Source organism: Salvelinus fontinalis, chromosome 27 (assembly GCF_029448725.1).
Source record: "Salvelinus fontinalis isolate EN_2023a chromosome 27, ASM2944872v1, whole genome shotgun sequence".
Classification (NCBI taxonomy): Eukaryota; Metazoa; Chordata; class Actinopteri; order Salmoniformes; family Salmonidae; genus Salvelinus; species Salvelinus fontinalis.
Genome location: NC_074691.1, coordinates 14,975,413 through 14,995,793, shown reverse-complemented (window position 1 = coordinate 14,995,793; position 20,381 = coordinate 14,975,413). Strand labels below are relative to the sequence as shown.

The 20,381-nt window shown below is 42.4% G+C and overlaps 1 protein-coding gene across 2 annotated transcripts in view; it reads right to left on the bottom strand.

Annotated features, from left to right (window-relative positions):
* Positions 1-1,287: 1,287 nt before the first annotated feature.
* The window catches only part of vta1 (vesicle (multivesicular body) trafficking 1), a 47,248-nt gene continuing 28,154 nt past the window's right edge, over positions 1,288-20,381 (bottom strand). Inside the window, exons 4-8 of one of the 2 annotated variants that reach the window (XM_055884920.1) lie at positions 14,162-14,237; positions 12,839-12,950; positions 6,496-6,711; positions 4,983-5,063; positions 1,288-2,874 (exon numbers count right to left, since the gene is read on the bottom strand). In XM_055884920.1, coding sequence (XP_055740895.1) covers positions 2,729-2,874; positions 4,983-5,063; positions 6,496-6,711; positions 12,839-12,950; positions 14,162-14,237 — 631 coding nt within the window. In that variant the 3' untranslated portion in view covers positions 1,288-2,728. The remainder of the gene's footprint in view (positions 2,875-4,982; positions 5,064-6,495; positions 6,712-12,838; positions 12,951-14,161; positions 14,238-20,381) is intronic. The other variant, XM_055884921.1, reaches the window with a different exon arrangement.

Below are 20,381 nucleotides of genomic sequence, written 5' to 3'. Positions count from 1 at the left end.
ACCATATGTATTCTATTGTTGATAAAACTATTGACTTCATTGTAGCTCCTTAATTGGGTCGGAAGGTTCTATTAAGATACTTAGACATGACAGATCTTTGAATGAAACTATGGGAATCACTTTATCCCATCTTCCAAAACATCCCAAAATAGAATAGAACATTGAGAGTTTTATTGGGTGACAATACAGCTATATACTAACTTTCAGATATGGTTCCCTAAATGACGGACAATAGCCTGGCAAAAGTGATTCCATTTCCAGTTGTGAGTGACCTTTACAGCTGGGGACACAGCTGTTTTATAACGGCGGGGAGGCTTTAAACTATTACAAAAGCCAAAGAAGTAGCTGTTCTCCTACCAGTACATAATGAATCATGACAAAGGGATGATCAAACCCAGCTGATGTTCCCACAGTACTGTCATGTGAGCTAAATAGGGCCAGTATTGATGTCATGTGAGCAGTGTTTACATTGTGTGTACGGGTGGTATACTAACCATCACAACAATATAAATGGAAATGTTGCAAAATAACTGTGGAAAGCAACACATGTCCGCATCTTGTCCCCATCACCTCCAATACTTACCATAACTCAAGCCACTCATTGGCTGACTGGACATGGTGCACAGATTTAAGGTGCAGTTGTTCACGGTCACAGAGAGAATATTACCGATTTCAATTGACGTGTGACTTTTCTCCCCCATAAACTTTACAGCTAGAAAAAATAGGTAGAAGGAATCCACCTGATTTTCATTTGCATCAACACCATGCCTATCAACAAGGAAGGAAGGGACTCAGGCAAATACAGATGCTGGTGGTGATAGTTCAGCCAGTCGAGAGATAAAGGGCCAATGCCCTTTGTATAACTCTTAAGGCAACAGGCAATGAAGAAGAACAATGAGCGTGATGACAGCAAGAAACTACGCATAGTAATCACATTGAACAGGTTGAGCAAACCTGAACATCACCCCAGACGACTAAATATTTATTACCTGAATGAGTAGAAGCCTAAGGACACTCAAAGGACATGGTATTCATGGTACTTCTCCTGTCACATTCATATTTTAATGGAGTGTAACCTGATTGAATAAACTAAATGTGCTGGAAGGTATCAGTGTGGTATTTTGGAAATGCAGGACTCAAAAATGTCAGTCAGGGATCATGCAGTTCATTAAAGGCTTAATTTCCTGCATTTTATTTCAATGGCCCTTGTAATGCAGCAGGGGACTACCTGGTGATATTACAAATGCTCTAAATGTAATTGTTCACTCCTTTCATCTCATTGATATACACGTTTAAACATTTATTTAATATGATGAGCCTTCAGAGTGAACATTCCACAGTGAGGTCCACTCAATTATCTGCTCTTAGAGTTTCAGCACATTTTAATAATCGCCAATGGCTGTACATTACAGTTCAATTACTGTTATCAAACGAACACTAAAAGGGAGAAGAGGAGGTCATCTTCAAAGCTTGGCTACATAAACAGAGCAAATTAGTTAAATACATTTCAAGTGGAGACAGCAGTCGAGAGGGATGTTGCGTTCTGGATAAATCTATTAAAAAAAAAACTCAGACTGTTGCTGTCTCTACGGTGTGGAGCACTGGCATGCTTCAATATTTCCCAGTTCAACATCACTATGGAAATGTATAAAATGATGAACAATGACCTAAATACTTTAATTGATGTGTTTTAATAACAGGGAAATGAGTCCTTCATTTAAGTACACATCGATAAATTAAATGAACAATTTAGAAATATTAGAAACACAACATTCACTCAGAAAATTCTGCATATTTGAGGATGGACCGATCTACTGCTCAGTCAAAGATAAGAGCATACAAAAGTACAAGTTTCGTGAAGGGAAGGGCTTTCAACTAAAGTGACATTACTTCTCTATGGGCGGTTTCCTGGACACAGATTAAGCCTAGTCCCAAACTAAAAAGAATGCACAATGGCTAATCTCCATTAAAATAGCTTTTTAGTCTAGGACTAGGCTAAACCTATGTACAAGAAACTAACCGTATATGTCCCCTTCTTGTTGAACAAAAACAAAAGTCCTCCTCTAGCTTGGACAGTTTTGTTTACTAAAGCAGACAGTATCAGTATATACAAACAGGTCACCAACCATCAATCAATTTACACATTTTATTTAAATTGTGTTGATGCAGAAATGACAGTCCTTTCACCCGAGAAAATAAGACAAATAGATACTGTATTGAAAACACAGTAAAGGGCAGATCAATGTCGCCTGAAAATAGGGGATTATATCTACTGTCTACTTGAAGCATTGGGCTACTTACTGTATGTAAAATTGATGAGAAATGTGGTATTTTTTGAACTGCAAAATGAGTACGTTCCCAAAACGTGCATGCATACAAAAGGTGATATGTGTGTTCCACAAAAGTGTTATCAAACTAAGGTGAACAGGCTGTTTGTGTAAACTAATATAAGCAGTATATTAGCAGGGGATAAATGCACTGTTTTAACACAGGCTCAGGAAGTCTTTAATGAGCAACTCACTAGTTATGGACAGCCTTGTTGGAAGCTCCACAGCAGGAGTCCAATATGGAGACACAGATGTCATTGTTGTTTACGTTATGTTGGGACAGAATTGCTTTCTTCAGACGGATACAGCTGGGGTTGCTGTAGATTATAGGGTAACGGTCTCAGTTCTTCTGGGCCAGATCAGCGATATAGTGATACAGTGACGCCGGGGGACAATGGGTCTCATTCTTTGCCAGTGGTAAGCAACTTCAGGGCCTTCTGCAGATTCTGCACCGCCGTGCCCACGTCTTCATACTGCAGTGCACTGTCGGCGTACTTGCAGTACTTCTGAGCTCTGGTGTAGTCCTCTGGTGTGAGGTGCACGTCACCTGCCGAGACAAAGAATAAGGAGTTCCTTTGAGACAAGTGTAACTATTGAAAACAAAAGTTACATTCTATAATGTGATCTCTTAATTAAGAGAGATTGTGTGTGAGTAACACACCCCGCTCCTATTTTACTCCCTCACTGACCCGCCCTATTAGGTCATAAATTGTCTGAGGCAGACCAGCCTGAAACAGCTCTCCGATTTCTCCCTTAACTCAAAACGTATTTCACAAATCCAACCACACTCTGCAATATCACCAGAATTTGAGACACTGGCCATGAGTCCCATGACCATTTTAACAATATAAGACACTATTTAAAACTCTTAAAGAACCATGTCGGTCTAGACACATATGCTAAGCATTTTCAATTTCTTCAGAATTCAAAATGGTTTAAAGCACATTTGTGGTAACATGAACATAAACATTGAATGGTGTGTTTCAAAATGATAGGTTTCTTGTGTATATGTTAAGTAATGTTAATGGCTATTTATCGGTATGGACAATGACTAAGAACATGTGGTTTTGCAACTTGTTAAAAACTAGAGGGAGGAAAAACTGAGGTGAAAAATAACATGATTCAGGATAATTGCTTACCCTTTCACTCCGCTACAGTGAGTGATATACTAAAATATGATGATCATGGACCAAATTTCCTCAATCTTGCATTGTCTACCGGTGACTGTCCCATTTACAAAAAAAATTAAATAAACATTACGGGCAAAAAGTATTCATGTATTAGCCACATGGCAAGGGATACATTTGTGGCTTGCCACAAGAAGCTCCCATTTACCACCAGGCATTTAAATGATAGGGTTAGGCTGAGGTTGGGTAGATTCTGAACACTTGTGTTAAATCAAGGCAGTGGGCATTAAGGTAATTTTATAACCTTGGCCCTTCAGAATATACCACTATGCAAATGATGTTCCATCTGAGGAAAGATTTGCACAGCTCTGAGGGTGGTTACTCTACTTAATATTTAGGGGCAGGTTAAATGGTCTGGTCAAAGACCATCATTGCCCTCTCAACTGTTTTCAAAACATCGCCTAAAGCCTCCTCAAATAGAGAAACAGAATGTCAATATTCTAATGTTTATCTGTTTCTTCTTATTTTGCTTGGCTTTGAAGGTCAGAAAATAAAGTGATACTTCAGGAATTTGGCAATGAGGCCCTTTATTTACATCCCTAGAGTCAGATTAACTCGTGGATACCATATTTATGTTTCTGTGTCCAATATTAAAGGAAGTTAAAGGTAGTTTCGCGAGCCAATACTAACTAGTATTAGCACAATGACTGGAAGTCTAAGGGTATCTGCTAGCATGCCAGTCATTGCGCTAACGCGAGTTAGCAATTGCGCTAGTGCTAGGAATAGATCAGGCCAAATCACAGGTGTACAGCATTGTGTAAATATTATACTGTACACTTTTATTCTATAAACTTCCAGCAGATAATGTTTTGCCTCAGTGTATTTGGTAATGTTATGTAAATAAGGTATGCGGTTTTTATTTTTAATACATTTGCAAAAAATTCAAAAAAACGTTGATCTTTGTCATTATGGGGTGTTGTGTGTAGATTGATGAGGAAAAACATTAATTTGATCCATTTTAGAATAAGGATGTAACGTAACAAAATGTTGAAAAAGTCAAGGGGTCTGAATACTTTCCGAATGCACCGTACGTCCTGTGTAACACTATCACACTGGCTCTGTAATTATCACCTCTCATGCCAACCAAACACTGTGTTTTCTGCTCTCTATTCATTAACATTTATTAAGGCTGCATTGTCATGACACTGCAATTGGTAATGTAGTCAATTTCTTTTCATCAGCCAGTGATTATTTGAGTTTTGTCTGTGGTCATATTTTTCCCACCAGTGCTGGAAACCAAGAGCCCGAAGTCTGTTTTCCATAAAGCATTTTATGAGGAGACCTGCCGTGTGCCAGTCTTTCTCCACCCCTCACGCCCCCCCACCATTCATCTCCTCACAGCCAGGAGGTGGTGGTTTTGGGGTGTGGGTGAGGCGAGTTGAGCCCCAGGGTGCCTGGTGAAGGGAAGGGGGTACTATGCGGTCCCTGTCCTGTTCTCACTCCTTACCTTCCTGCTCTTACTCCTTACCTTCCTGAGTGGCACTCCGCAGTGAGGGGTCGACCGCTGGAATACTTCGGGGAACAGGCACTGGTTTAATGGCTTCTCCTGCTAACACAGGGGAACAGGGCAGAGTTAGTCCAGTCCACCTCTCTAGTCCACCCAGAACCTCTAGAGTCCAGGAAAAACAGCACAGGGCACTTTCAACTTCTGCTACGCCACAACCAAGAAATGTGTTGGCTAACGCTGGGTTATGACTTTATGATGTATAAAGACAAGTGGTTTGAATGCACTTGGAGACCAGTCCTCAGTCCATTCACTCCAGCCAAACGGATGATTGACTGCTGATCTATGATGAAAACAAGGTCACATTTGATGATCATAACCTGGAACAATGTTCATTTTTCTCCTCACAGCCAATGTATAGACTCCTGAAACAGGTTCCAGCTACATTGGTCCAAAAAAACAAGGAAAGTCCTGGGGGAAATCTGTGCAGCTATATTTCATGTGTTTGTATTGCAGGATCTGGAGTTTGCAGCGTGGCGTTCCGCCCCCGATTCAATTAGCGCCTGAACACCTCTGGGGTCACTGGGTGGAGACCAGTCATTTCCTCTGTGCCTGGGAGCCAATGGGCTAATCACAGAGGACACAGGCAGGCCCTGGGCCTCCGGGGGAAAGCACCCTATCAGGGTTTCAGAATGGACCCTGCTCTCACTGACCCCCTGCCTTCACCCCTGGCTCTGCTCTGGCTCTGATCTTTAAAAAGGTAGAGCGAGAGAGTGATAGCAGGGAAAACAGGAAGACACGCAGGGTAAAGTCAGCAAGGCCAAGACCAGGACAGACCTCTGCCGCCCACGGCCTGCCAAGACTGAGTCAATAAAGGAAACTATGATAAATCTCAACTGTCCATATTACATCCACAACCTATGTTGATGTCCTTTATCCTCAACAGCAACCTTAATGAGCCTGTGGCATATTAATAAAAACCACTAAAGAATGAATAAACAAACATATCTCGTTGGTCTTTGTCTGGTGGGGCCGTTACAAATGACTGAGTGTTGGCTGCTTTGTGTGAGGCAACTGTCCCCTGGGTGATATGGGACACAACAAGTCAGCCGCAAAGAAAGCAGTCATTAGGGTTCATTACACAATCCTGTCTCTCCGCTCACAAAAGACCTGCCAAGGAAAAATGCCAAAATATACAAGATGGGTATAATGGCAAAGTGTATCCCATAGGCTTGAGCAGAGCTGTACTCAAGTTATGCCAGGGGGAACACCACTCTCTTATACATCAGGAGAAGTTTGCGAAAAATGGTCAGATGAAGAATTAGCCTAGTCAAACTAAGCAGGCAAATAATTAGTCAAGTCTATGTAGTTTTCATCATGACCATTCTGTCTCTCTGCTAGAGCTGATCATGCTTGTAATCACAAAGAAAAACTGCACTGATCCATCTAAAGATATGAATAGCTCATGAGTAGCAATCTAAAGGCTCTGATGAGTGTTGTGGATGACAGGGTGGTGTGTAAAGCTACTATACTGTACCTGCAGGTGGAGGGAGCTCTGCAGGTGTGTTGGCTGGGCAATGGGCTCCAGGGGGGATGTGGATATTGTTGTAGTTGGTGGGGGGGTAGGGGAGACCGCCCATGGACCCAGGCCCCTGGTTTGGATCCCCAAAGCCGGGCTGGGAATGAGGTGGAGACTGGGGCTGAGCAGACTGGGAGGAGGGTCCCCCTCCACCCTCAGCACCATACTCCTCCTCTGGAGAGACGAGGAGGGAGAAAAGAAGGGAGGAATTTAAGATACAGTTAAAGTTGGAAGTTTACATACACTTAGGTTGGAGTCATTAAAACTCGTTTATCAACCATTCCACAAAATTTCTTGTTAACAAACTATAGTTTTGGCAAGTCGGTTAGGACATCTACTTGGTGCATGACACAAGTAATTTTTCCAACAATTGTTTACAGACAGATTATTTCACTTATAATTCACTGCATCCCAATTCCAGTGGGTCTGAAGTTTACATGCACTAGGTTGACTGTGCCTTTAAACAGCTTGGAAAATTCCAGAAAATTATGTCATGGCTTTAGAAGTTTCTGATAGACTAATTGACATCATTTGAGTCAATTGGAGGTGTACCTGTGGATGTATTTATAGGCCTAACTCCAAACACAGTGCCTCTTTGCTTGACATCATGGGAAAATCAAAAGAAATCAGCCAAGACCAAGAAAATTGTAAACCTCCACAAGTCTGGTTCATCCTTGGGAGCAATTTCCAAATGCCTGAAGGTACCACGTCGATCTGTACAAACAATAGTACGCAAGTATAAACACCATGGGACCACGCAGCCGTCATACCGCTCAGGAAGGAGACGCGTTGTCTCCTAGAGATGAACGTGCTTTGGTGCAAAAAGTGCAAATCAATCCCAGAACAACAGCAAAGGACCTTGTGAAGATGCTGGAGGAAACAGGTACAAAAGTATCTATGTCCACAGTAAAATGAGTCTTACATCGACATAACTTGAAAGGCCACTCGGCAAGGAAGAAGCCACTGCTCCAAAACCGCCATAAAAATGCCAGACTACGGTTTGCAACTGCACACGCAACTGCACTTTTTGGAGAAATGTCCTCTGGTCTGATGAAACAAAAATAGAACTGTTTGGTCATAATGACCATCGTTATGTTTGGAGGAAAAGGGGGGAGGCATGCAAGCCAAAGAACACCATCCCAACCGTGAAGCACGGTGGTGGCAGCATCATGTTGTGGGGGTGCTTTACTGCAGGAGGGACTGGTGCACTTCACAAAATAGATGGCTTCATGAGGAAGGAAAATGATGTGGATATATTGAAGCAACATCTCAAAACATCAGTCAGGAAGTTAAAGCTTGGTCGCAAATGGGTCTTCCAAATGGACAATGACACCAAGCATACTTCCAAAGTTGTGGCAAAATGGCTTAAGGACAACAAAGTCAAGGTATTGGAGTGGCCATCACAAAGCCCTGACCTCAATCCTATAGAACATTTGTGGGCAGAACTGAAAAAACGTGTGCAAGCAAGGAGGCCTACAAACCTGACTCAGTTACACCAGCTCTGTCAGGAGGAATGGGCCAAAATTCCCCCAACTTATTGTAGGAAGATTGTGGAAGGCTTGGACCCAAGTTAAACAATTTAAAGGAAATGCTACCAAATACTAATTGAGTGTATTGAAACTTCTGACCCAATGGGAATGTGATGAAAGAAACAAAAGCTGAAATAAATCATTCTCTCTACTATTATTCTGACATTTCACGATATTGAAATAAAAGTGGCGATCCTAATTGACCTAAGACAGGGAATTTTTACAAGGATTAACTGCCAGGAATGGTGAAAAACTGAGTTTAAATGTATTTGGCTAAGGTGTATGCAAACTTCCGACTTCAACTGTATGTAGTTTGCAGTCCCTCAGACCTCAGTCATGGAGCTCATGTTGTTTGCACACAGATTTATACTAAACTTTCACGTTGACAATGGACAACTGGCCTGCCCCCATATCCCGTCAGTTATCACCTGATAAGACTGAACTTACGCAAGACTGAATGTTAAGTACTGATATGAGGTATAAATCTATAAACAACCCAATAAAATATATTACGGCGGATGAAGTCAGAGGACAACATGCAGATATACTGCCCACTGAGTTACATCATTTCCTTGCTGTGGCAACAATATTAGAGGCTGACTCAAGATTGTAGGGTACAACAATAACTCAACCAAATAGGTCACAAACACTTTTTCATCAAAGCACAACAGGATGCTACACTTTATCTTGGTAAATCCCTTTCAAAAACATTTCACACATTTTGTTTCTTCTCCAATCACGTGGATTTTACTTCTGAAGCTTCAATTCGCAATATGCTTAAATCTAATCCGAAGACCATGATTGGTTCATTTGTCACTGTGGAAACCGTGGCGTGGGTATGCTTCAAGATGAAACTACGTGCACCACCAGGTCCCAGGCCAGCCATCCCCTCCTCACGCCGTCTTGTGCAAACAGGAGGAATGAGTCACCAAGGAGGCCCTTTTTTCCTTCATGCAACCAGTGATGCAAAGGAACGTTACAGGAAACCTTACAGCCATGGAAGTGGATCTGAGCTTCCAACACACAAGGACAGCTTCTTGGCATGGATTGGCTGAGATGAATTAGAGATGGCCACTTTGGGGCAATGTGCCAAGTGCCGACATACTGCTCAAACGGAACGATGTGAACACTAAGTTGTGGAGAAACATACCAGGCATTGAGCCTAAGTTTTCTTATGCAAAGATGAAACCTAAGATTGAAAGAGAAGTACTTGAGTAATGACAACATATAAAAGACTAAACATATTTGACTTTAAAAGACTATTCAGACAAAAACAAGACTTCAAAAAGTGTCAAGTGTTTTGTGTGTACTGAACTTCAATGGGCTTAACAGGAAAAGGTTATCTACTCAGTCTTTAAGCTGCGATATACACCATATGTTTCTAAAGCACACTGAGCCAAATCCCAGAAGAACAAGCTTAAATCCTGTAATGCAGAGAGAAAAAAAGTAGGAAATTCCATTTCATGGGTATGGCGCCTGTTTGTTAGACTCATTAAAATTAATACTACGCTCAAAACATATTTTGGAGTGACCAGATTTAATTTAAAGAAAATATTAATCCCAAACTTATTTTCTGAGATAAAAAATCATACATTGTATGTGCCTACATGTGCTATATTTGACACCACTTTGGACATAGATCCCTAACCTCCATAAAATGACATTATGAAAAACAGACCTCAACACATTTTCATAGATGTTTCTGTGTCAGTCTTAAAACCATTTCCTCTGCCAATATTAGTGTTTCTCTAGCATATTGTCCCGTTTTCCCCCAGACCCAAGGTGAAATTATATGGCTGGAGGAGGCCTAACACAAATAAACCGTCTAGGTTTATGTGACAACGTCGGCATTTGTCGTGGTGCGAAAGGCCGTTAGTCTACGGGAAGACCCAGAGGATTGAGGGGCTAATTGGAGGGAGTAGGCCACATGAGGATGGGGAGGCCTGGTACCAGAACAACTCTCTGAGATATGGAGAACTATGGAGCTGTGTAACAGGAACCGGGTATTTTCCCTGCAGACACTCTCCCTGCTCTGCTCTGGTCACTCACAGCCCAGCTCTGCACAGCCTCAGCCTCACACACTGAGCCGCATTGTATCCTACTTACTTACAGAGGGGGATCTTGATTGCTCCGAGATAAACCCCCCCCCTACCTCGCTCCTCTCTTTGGATCAGATGAAACACCCACGATTAGAGCCACGTGAGAGACAGACAGTAAAGAGAAAGTCTCACATTATGTCTGAATCAGTGAAAGGAGCAGAGACAGGAGCTGTAGTTGAGCGTTTCGCCAATGGCCCACTTAATCTTGATTTGTGCCAATAACAGTTGGGAGTGATGGGCGTTTTAAATGGGTGTTGACAGTGACTCTAGCACAAGGGCTTGGTTCAGTCGGACCCAATAAATGGCCAGCAGGGTGAAAGAATGCACAGGGATAATGAGTGACAGAGACTGTGAAGAAGGGATAGTAAACAGATGGAAAGATTTTATCGAATGCAAGTCTCAAGGCTCAGAATGCTGCCTTGTGCATAGGACAGACAATCCCAAAGATTGAAAGGATATGCATTAAATTCAGTCCTACAGTCACAGCCCAGTGAAACACTGCATAAAAACTTTCCTCCTCGTAATGACACTCCGAAATTATATATATTTTAAACCAATAATAAGATTCAAACAAAGTAGCCGCAAGGCAATTTTTGTGCTGCTTCTTATCAGAGTTGAGCTGGTGACAGTCTTCTACTTGGCCAAAAGGACAACTCTCAAACATGGCAGATGATGGATAATGTAATTGATTGGCGACTGCAGAGGTACTGAATGTTCTGAAAGAGTCCCTAATCCTAATGATAGACTGAAAAAGACACTTCAGCACATTACTGATGCCCTGTGAGAAAACGTTGACTGTATTTGTAGCTTGTGAAGTTGAATTGGAGTCAAACACTACTTTCCATGCTTTGCCCTCAACACATTGCTTATTTGAGATGTGACCTTATTTTTCGCGAAATGTTAAGGAATCAAATACGTCTGTACTAGTTTCCATCGTTTGGTGGCATGGCTACAAAATAAGCGTGCCTTCACTGACTGGACTGGACTTGTGGGCAACATGGCAAGCAGCTTGCACTTGTTTGTTCTGCCTCTGGCTCACTCTTCAATCGGGACAGGGTTCAGCACCACGGTTGAGGCTTGGGGAAAATATGCTAATCAACAAAGTTGCTTCCTATTGGCTCTCTGTCATTTCAACAGTGTTTTCCTCCATTCCGTTCCCCTTGCTAATCATCTCTTCCTCCTTGGAAGTGGAAAGTCAAGCAAATATGTATCTGAGACAATGCAGTCACTGTGGGCCCGAAACAAAGCAAGATTTATTCCCACACGTAGGTTTCAATAACCTACTAAACAGGTCAAATATAAGACAGTAAAACCAATAAAATGTCAAAATGGCTATGAATCTAAAATAAGCTAATAGAAAAATCTGAAAATCTATCCCATATCAAAATACAGTAAAACCAATCAAGAGTAAAAAGCCAAAAATCCCCAAATTAACACCCAAAGTACAGTCTCTGCTCATCATTGTAACACATCCTATTTTATTTTCCATTTACACTCTGTTTTCATGTAATAATGAGCAACGGGCCACCCTCTTCCTGAGTTGTTTGACAGACATGTGGAAACAGTGAGATGCAGTGATAAGATCCTGATGTGTGTGGACTGAGTTAGACTCAATACGAGGGAGAGGAGCGAGTATGATATCAGCTTTTTCTTGGCAATGTTACACATCAGTGGGAATAACCATGCATGATGTCACCACCTACAGAGGGAGGCCCACATTCAAAACAGGCGGGAGGGAGGGGAGCGATGTTACTCTCCCCACACAAAGAGCTGAACTACACCAGAAAGTAGGCTACGTCTAAAACTAGCCTTCAGACAGTCATACTGTAACTTCTATTCAATCGTGTGGCTAAAACAAGAGATGAAATAGGGGACAGACCAGGCGCATGTTGATTTAGAGACCCTGTCCCCATAGTTTCAGTCTGGCTGCGGGTTGGGTCGCAGTAGAGTGGAGGGCTCCAGAGATGACTTCATCGCTGACACGTGGTGCTCAGGTCAAACGTACAATATCACGCCCAGCAGATGTTCAGAGAGGAGCACAGTGATCTAACCGCGCCATGCTCTGCTTCATATCACACTCTAACCGGTGGTTAGGAGGGTCCCCAGGCCCTGTCCACCACAGGCAACATCCGTACCACCTGGCCGACCACTCAGTTCTAAGTCCGAGATGTAGGGAGTCTTGGTCTCTAAAGGGTGTTAAAATGTACACTGACAGACACACATGGCCCCTCACACACAACCAACATAAGACTGACATATGTACCCCAATAATACACACTAATTTTAAGACTGTTCTTAACCAGTGGATGTCAGCCGCAACCTTCAATCCAAAGGTTTAGTAACATATACTTCTTACACCACAGCCACGGGGTAAAACGACCTACCCTGGGCCCTTCCTGCCCCTCTAAGGATAAGGGGTTGAAAAAAAATCATTAAACAAATATCAGCTCTCTCTCACACACACACAAAGCCACAGCGAGCCTCCGAGGCTGCACCCTCAGACTTGATAAGGCACACAATGACGGCCAACCTTTACTGACTGAAGCAGCACGTCACCCAGACGGAGGAAAGCGGGTCTAAAAGGCTCCTGAAGGAAAGGCCAGGAGAAGAGGTATTTTCTTAATGGGTCATAGTTTGTTTGGGTGGCTGTGCTGATAGAATATCAGTCCTTACCATATGTTTCCTCTTCATAGCCAGCAGGGCCAGCCTGTGGGGTTTCACCACTCTTCAGACAGTTGTGGATGTAAGTGGCCTTCCATCTCGCATACTTCCTGTGCTGGATGTTCTGAAAAAAGGGTAATGAGAGAGGGAGGTGGTGGTGAATAACACAGAAATAATCAAGATAAGAGAAGTGAATTAAAAGCAATTAGATAAACAATGGAGACCGGAGAAAAGGGCTTATGATACGACTGTTTTGATTATCCTTTCGTTTACGGTGGAGGGATGGGGACAAGGTGAAGAAATTGCTGTGGTTTCTAACACCCAGGTCACGAAATTCATTAGAAGTTCTATGGACCTCATTTGAAAGTTCCCTCCTTGGTAATCTTATCTGTGGATTAATTAACTGGAAATTCTTTGGAGGAGCTAGTGAAAAACTTCACTAAACTACAGATTCACTTTAGTCAACAAGTAAATCCAGGTAGTTTCTGATTTACCACAATTCATTAAATGACTATCAGTCACATGCACAGGGTCGCAGACGTAACTGCACGGTACAATGAAAACTAAAAGTCAAGTAATTTCTAAAGCAACTAACACTATCATAATTCTAATCTACTCCTGGAGATGACAATATACTAGACCTGAGGGAAGGTTTAGGACTGATGATAGCTACGATTTAACAGGCTCACATACAATCTGAGGAAGCTCTCTAGATCACCATCCACTAAAAGTTTTGTCCCTCCTCTCTCTGGTGCTGAAATGTCCCTTTTTTTGTAAGAAATCCAATCTCCCACAATGCATTGTGACATGCTTTGTATAAAAACGTATCTCCAGTAATCAGCGAGTGGGGGACTCTGAGGCACCATTGTCTGGGTTAGTGTTACAGAGAGAGAAAGCTCCGTGTTAAAGCAGCCTGTCCAATGAGCTTTCTACAGAGGGAAAATGCCTGGCCCTTAGGGGGGAGAGAGCAGCCATTCAATGAAACATTGTCTGTCATCTGCCACAGTACATCTGCAGCCATGGAGACCCATGGAGATGCTTTAAAAAAGGCATCTGCTGTCTAGTTGTCTACTGTCCTGGACTGGAGAGGCTATACGTTACAGTCTTCACTATTTTCTCCCTCTTATTCTTTCCATGTCTTGGATTTTTTATGGTTTTGAGAGCAGCTGTGGACTGATGGAAGGATGAAAATGTGGATAGCCAGTTCATAATACTTCAGACTCATTCACACAGTGTAAATGTATTAATGTGCTGAAATAAAAAGGTAGATGTATTTACAATATAGTCTATAGGGCCTATAGGGTAGGATAAGTGTATTCTATATTGATGACTTACCTCCTCCGATAACTCGCCAAAAACTGACAGGACATCTAACAAAAGGCTAGATGTGTAGAAGGACTTAATCATATTCCTGCAAAGAAAGACAAATATATTTTTTAATAAATGTTAAAATTCATCACACTGTTGGATTCTTAATTAAGGCATACTGAGACCATTAAACTCAAGTGTTGAAAACCTGCCAGCCAATTGTGACAAATGTCTACAACAAGAAATGCTGCTTCACAGAACATGGATAATTCAATAATTCTCAAATAAACTCAGCAAAAAAAAGAAACGTCCCGTTTTTAGGATCCTGTCTTTCAAAGATAATTCGTAAAAATCCAAATAACTTCACAGATCGTCATTGTAAAGGGTTTAAACACTGTTTCCCATGCTTGTTCAATGAACCATAAACAATTCATGAACATGCACCTGTGGAACGGTCGTTAAGACACAAACAGCTTACAGACGGTAGGCAATTAAGGTCACAGTTATGAAAACTTAGGACACTAAAGAGGCCTTTCTACTGACTCTGAAAAACACCAAAAGACATCTGCGTGAACGTGCCTGCTGCAAAGAGGCATGAGGACTGCAGATGTGTCCAGGGCAATACATTTCAATGTCCGTACTGTGAGACGCCTAAGACAGCACTACAGGGAGACAGGACAGACAGCTGATCGTCCTCACAGTGGCAGACCACGTCTAACACCTGCACAGGATCGGTACATACGAACATCACACCTGCGGGATAGGTACAAGATGGCAACAACTGTCCGAGTTACACCAGGAACGCACAATCCCTCCATCAGTGCTCAGACTGTCCGCAATAGGCTGAGAGAGGCTGGACTGAGGGCTTGTAGGCCTGTTGTAAGGCAGGTCCTCACCAGACATCACCGGAAACAACGTCGCCTATGGGCACAAACCCACAGTCGCTGGACCAGACAGGACTGGCAAAAAGTGCCCTTCACTGACGAGTCGCGGTTTTGTCTCACCAGGGGTGATGGTCAGACTCGCGTTTATCGTCGAAGGAATGAGCGTTACACCGAGGCCTGTACTCTGGAGCGGGATCGATTTGGAGGTGGAGGGTCCGTCATGGTCTGGGGCGTGTGTCACAGCATCATCGGACTGAGCTTGTTGTCATTGCAGGCAATCTCAACACTGTGCGTTACAGGGAAGACATCCTCCTCCCTCATGTGGTACCAATCCTGCAGGCTCATCCTGACATGACCCTCCAGCATGACAATGCCACCAGCCATACTGTTCGTTCTGTGCATGATTTCCTGCAAGACAGGAATGTCAGTGTTCTGCCATGGCCAGCGAAGAGCCCAGATCTCAATCCCATTGAGCAAGTTTAGGACCTGTTGGATCGGAGGTTGAGGGCTAGGGCCATTCCCCCCAGAAATGTCCGGGAACTTGCAGGTGCCTTGGAGGAAGAGCGGGGTAACATCTCACAGCAAGAACTGGCAAATCTGGTGCAGTCCATGAGGAGGAGATGCACTGCAGTACTTAATGCAGCTGGTGGCCACACCAGATACTGACTGCTACTTTTGATTTTGACCCCCCTTTTGTTCAGGGACACATTATTACATTTCTGTTCGTCACATGTCTGTGGATCTTGTTCAGTTTATGTCTCAGTTGTTGAATCACGTTATGTTCATATAAATATTTACACATGTTAAGTTTGCCGAAAATAAAACGCAGTTGACAGTGAGAGGACGTTTCTTTTTTTGCTGAGTTTACGTGGGTTTGTCTCTTATGTGGTTGCATGATGATTGGATCCAAGGATCCAAACAGGTCCAGAATGACTAAACTAACTGTCTTGGGCTTCAAATAGCAAACTATTTGCCCTGATACAACATTAGTCATGCCACTAAGAGAGAGGACTGTGGGTCTGGAGCTAGAGTTCAGAGAGGACACCCCTTGTGGGCATTCAGTGTAGATCACACGAGCGGAACCAGGGAGGGTAAACATGTCATCAAATCCCACAGCTGGTTCCAGAAAGCATAAACACAGGCATGTAAAAAATGCAGAAACATAGTGGCTTGCTTTCTGGGGGCTTCCAGTCCAGAGGTGTGTCATGTCAATGTAAGCCTTGTATTGGAGCCGTACAGAGCAGTGCAGAGCGGAAAGTAGACCAATGTATTGAAAAGCTGAAGGAAGTTTCTTATTTCAGGGTTAGTTCCCATAAACATTCAACTCTGCACCTCCACACATGACATAACGTAACATTTATGGCTTGTTTATATAGGTCCAGTTTCTTGTAAATCAAGACTTTTTGTGTCGGAGTAGAATATTAATATAGCCTAATTCTCGTAATACCAACATGTATTTTCAAAGTTTTTCCCAAATGTGGTTCTACATATAACTGATGGCACCAGTTTCACTACAGACAGAAATTATGACAATCTATCCATCCATATACCCATCCATCTCCATCTACAGTGCATTTGGAAAGTATTCAGACCCCTTGACTTTTTCCACATTGTTACATTACAGCCTTATTTTAAAATGTATTAATTTGGTTTCCCCCCCTCAATCTACACACAATACCCCTGTCATGACGTTGGCCTGGGGGTAGGTTTATGACAGTCATAAATACCTCTTTCCTTCTTTTTCCCTCTCCCTACTATAACTGATGTGACAAAACCCCTTGGTTAACATAGAGATTCTGGGAACATCAGAAGTTGGAGGGAAATTAACTATATTCTGGTAATCCGACCAACTGAACATATGCGGTGGTACTTAAGGTATATTATGTCAGTTCGGTTGCCCTCTGACACATTCTCATCAATGATAGAATGACATAAACTCTACTGTGGAAAGTCTAAACATCAGAGGTATCGGATTCACATGGAATTGTTGTTTAATTCAAATGTTTGAATATGAAATTATTTGTGAAGAGATGAAATGTAATTTTAGCTTCCAAATGAGAGATTTGGGTTTTCATAAGTTTAGGGCTCTGCTCAACCAGTGGCCCGTCCCTGTGAAGAGACATGGGTTACAAACTTTTCAGACACACTCCTCTCCCTCCACTATATAAAGCCATTGACAAAAATATAAACTTCCTGTTCCGGGTATATTAGGATGACGATCCGATGTCAGAATGGTTCAGATAATAACTACAGAACTAAGCCAACATCAGCATGGACTTTGGTTGTGAATGGTATGAACTTTGAACTCGTATTCACTACAGAAGTGATACCTCCTAGCCGTTGAGTTGGCAACAGCTGCTACAAACGCAGGTTAGGAAGGACAGTCAGAGTATCCCGTCTACTACACAACGACGTTACTCCAACGTATCCAGTGACCACCAGAGACATTCTTCAAAGGACAGAGGACTCGGTTTGGCAAGACGGTCTTCAATCTACCACCAACCTACTGAAGCGCAGCTCAGAGTAAATATTTATTGCATTTTCCTTTTCCAAATGGGCGGAAATTTAGAATGCATAAGATACTGTATTGACGATAGCACAGCTTCGCCCCTGTTCCAGTCTCCCGCTCTTTCACTAAAATCCCGCCCCTTTTCTTTGTGTAACAAGCTGTCATATCTGTTCCGCCCGCTAGGGACGTTTTCCTTTATGACGGCAATTTGTAATCAAGTTATGATTTAATTGTGTATGTGTGATTAGTTAGGTATTTAGTAAATAAATAATTAAACCCAATTTTGTATTGCTGATTCAACTTGTTAGCCAGGATTCTTGCAGATAACCAAGAGTTTACAACTTTCAGAATATGAGACTGAATGAGATGACGATTAGTTTTGACTGCTATTGACGTAAAATATTACAAAATCTTTAAGAGTTTATTCGGAAGATAACAGCTCTATAAATATTCTTTCGTGGTGGCCCTCTCTAGTTAATTACATTTACATGATTAGTTCAATCAGGTAATATTAATTACGGAGAAATTATTTTATAGAATAGTATGTCATCGCAATTAATCTGGCATAGCCAAAGACAAGACCGCCCATTATGACAAAGCAAAAACAGTAAAAAAAAAAAAAACAGGCAATATCACATTTACATAAGTATTTAGACCCTATACTCGGTACTTTGTTGAAGCACCTTTGGCAATGATTACAGCCTTGAGTATTCTTGGGTATGACGCTGAAAGCTTGGCACACCTGTATTTGGGGAGTTTCTCCCATTCTTCTCTGCAGATCCTCTCAAGCTCTTCCAGGTTGGATGGGGAGCGTTGCTGCACAGCTATTTTCAGGTCTCTCCAGAGATGTTCGATCGGGTTTAAGTCCGGGCTTTGGCTGGGCCACTCAAGGACATTCAAAGACTTATCGCGAAGCCACTCCTGCGTTGTCTTTGCTGTGTGCTTTGGGTCGTTGTCTTGTTGGAAGGTGAACCTTTACCCCAGTCAGGTCCTGAGCACTCTGGAGCACGTTTTCATCAAGTATCTCTCTGTTCCATTCATCTTTCCCTCGATCCTGACTAGTCTCCCAGTCACTACTGCTGAAAAACTTCCCCTCAACATGATGCTGCCGCCACCACCACGCTTCACCATAGAGATGATGGCAGGTTTCCTCCAGAAGTGACACTTGTCATTCAGGCCAAAGAGTTCAATTTTGGTTTCATCAGACCAGAGAATCTTGTTTCTCATGGTCTTACAGAGTCCTTTAGGTGCCTTCCGTCTGGCCATTGTACCATAAAGACTGTTGGAAAGGCATTCCAAGTGACTACCTCATGAAGCTGGTTGAGAGAACACCAAGAGTGCGCAAAGCTGTTATCAAGGCAAAGGGTGGCTACTTTGAAGAACCTCAAAAATAAAATACTTTGTTTTGTTTAACACTTTTTTGGTTACTACATGATTCCATATGTTATTTCATAGTTTTTTGTCTTAACTATTATTCTACAATGTAGAAAATAGTCAAAATAAAGAAAAACCCTGGAATGAGTAGATGTGTCCAAACTTCTGACTGGTACTGTGTGTGTGAGATATATATATATATATATATATTGGCCTCAAGTGCATTCAATTATTAGACACTGGGTTCATTTAATGTCTTCAATTTCCTATAAAAAAAACGTGTGACCCTGAAACCAGGTATAACCAGTATATTTCTTCAATATACAGTGTAGAGCAGCCACTCACTCCCTCTCTGTCTGTGGCCATCATTAATCCAGGCTGACCACATTTCATCCATTCCCATTTAATGGACTGCTTCTCTAAAAACCAGTCCTGCACAGCGCCGTGGAAACCATCCTTATGTCTGGAACAATCACAGTAAATGCCTCCACACCGGCTCACCTAAACCTGAGGTTAATTAAGATTGGATTCAGTGAGAGGACGATTCAAGGCCAGACCGCTACGTCTGCAGACCTAACTGAAGGTTGTGCAATGTTTTTGTGGGTTTGTTGTTCATCTCACTGTGGTGTTGTGGAAACAAGATGGTGAGACAAAAAGAAAAACGAAATGCATCTTGAGGAACAATTCATGGCTGCCAGTAAGACTACTAGCCTACGTTGGCAAATAGAGACCCAGGCCTATTGCAGATTGTTCAACTCTCAGATGTGTTCGTCGTTGGCATTTGATGTCATGACGCAGAGGGTGGGTCGTGGGGAAGAGGAGGTAAATGTGAAAACAGAAAGGGCTGAAACACCATGGAGGTTCATTTACAGCACATTCCAGCCTATATTCTCAACACAAGTGTGCGCTTTCATGGCTTTTATCTGGCTGTTCAGCACATTGGACAGGAATTGGGCCTGCCTCGGGCTATTTACATGCATTATGTCAAAGGCTCTGGACAGAGATCCTCACAAGAGTTCGGACATATAAAGTTTAAACGTGAAAAATATTTCTAAGATGCGTACTTTGAGATTTTCTAAACGCACTTATTTGTTTAAATCACTTGCACTGCCCACTTTGAAGTCCCCAATGTACAGTCGTGGCCAAAAGTTTTGAGAATGACACAAATATTAACCTCCACAAAGTCTGCTGCCTCAGTTTGTATGACGGCAATTTGCATATACTCCAGAATGTTATGAAGAATGATCAGATGAATTGCAAAGTCCCTCTTTGCCATGAAAATGAACTGAATCCCCCAAAAACATTTCCACTGCATTTCAGCCCTGCCACAAAAGGACCAGCTGACATCATGTCAGTGATTCTCTCGTTAACACAGGTGTGAGTGTTGATGAGGACAAGGCTGGAGATCACTCTGTCATGCTGATTGAGTTCGAATAACAGACTGGAAGCTTCAAAAGGAGGGTGGTGCTTGGAATCATTG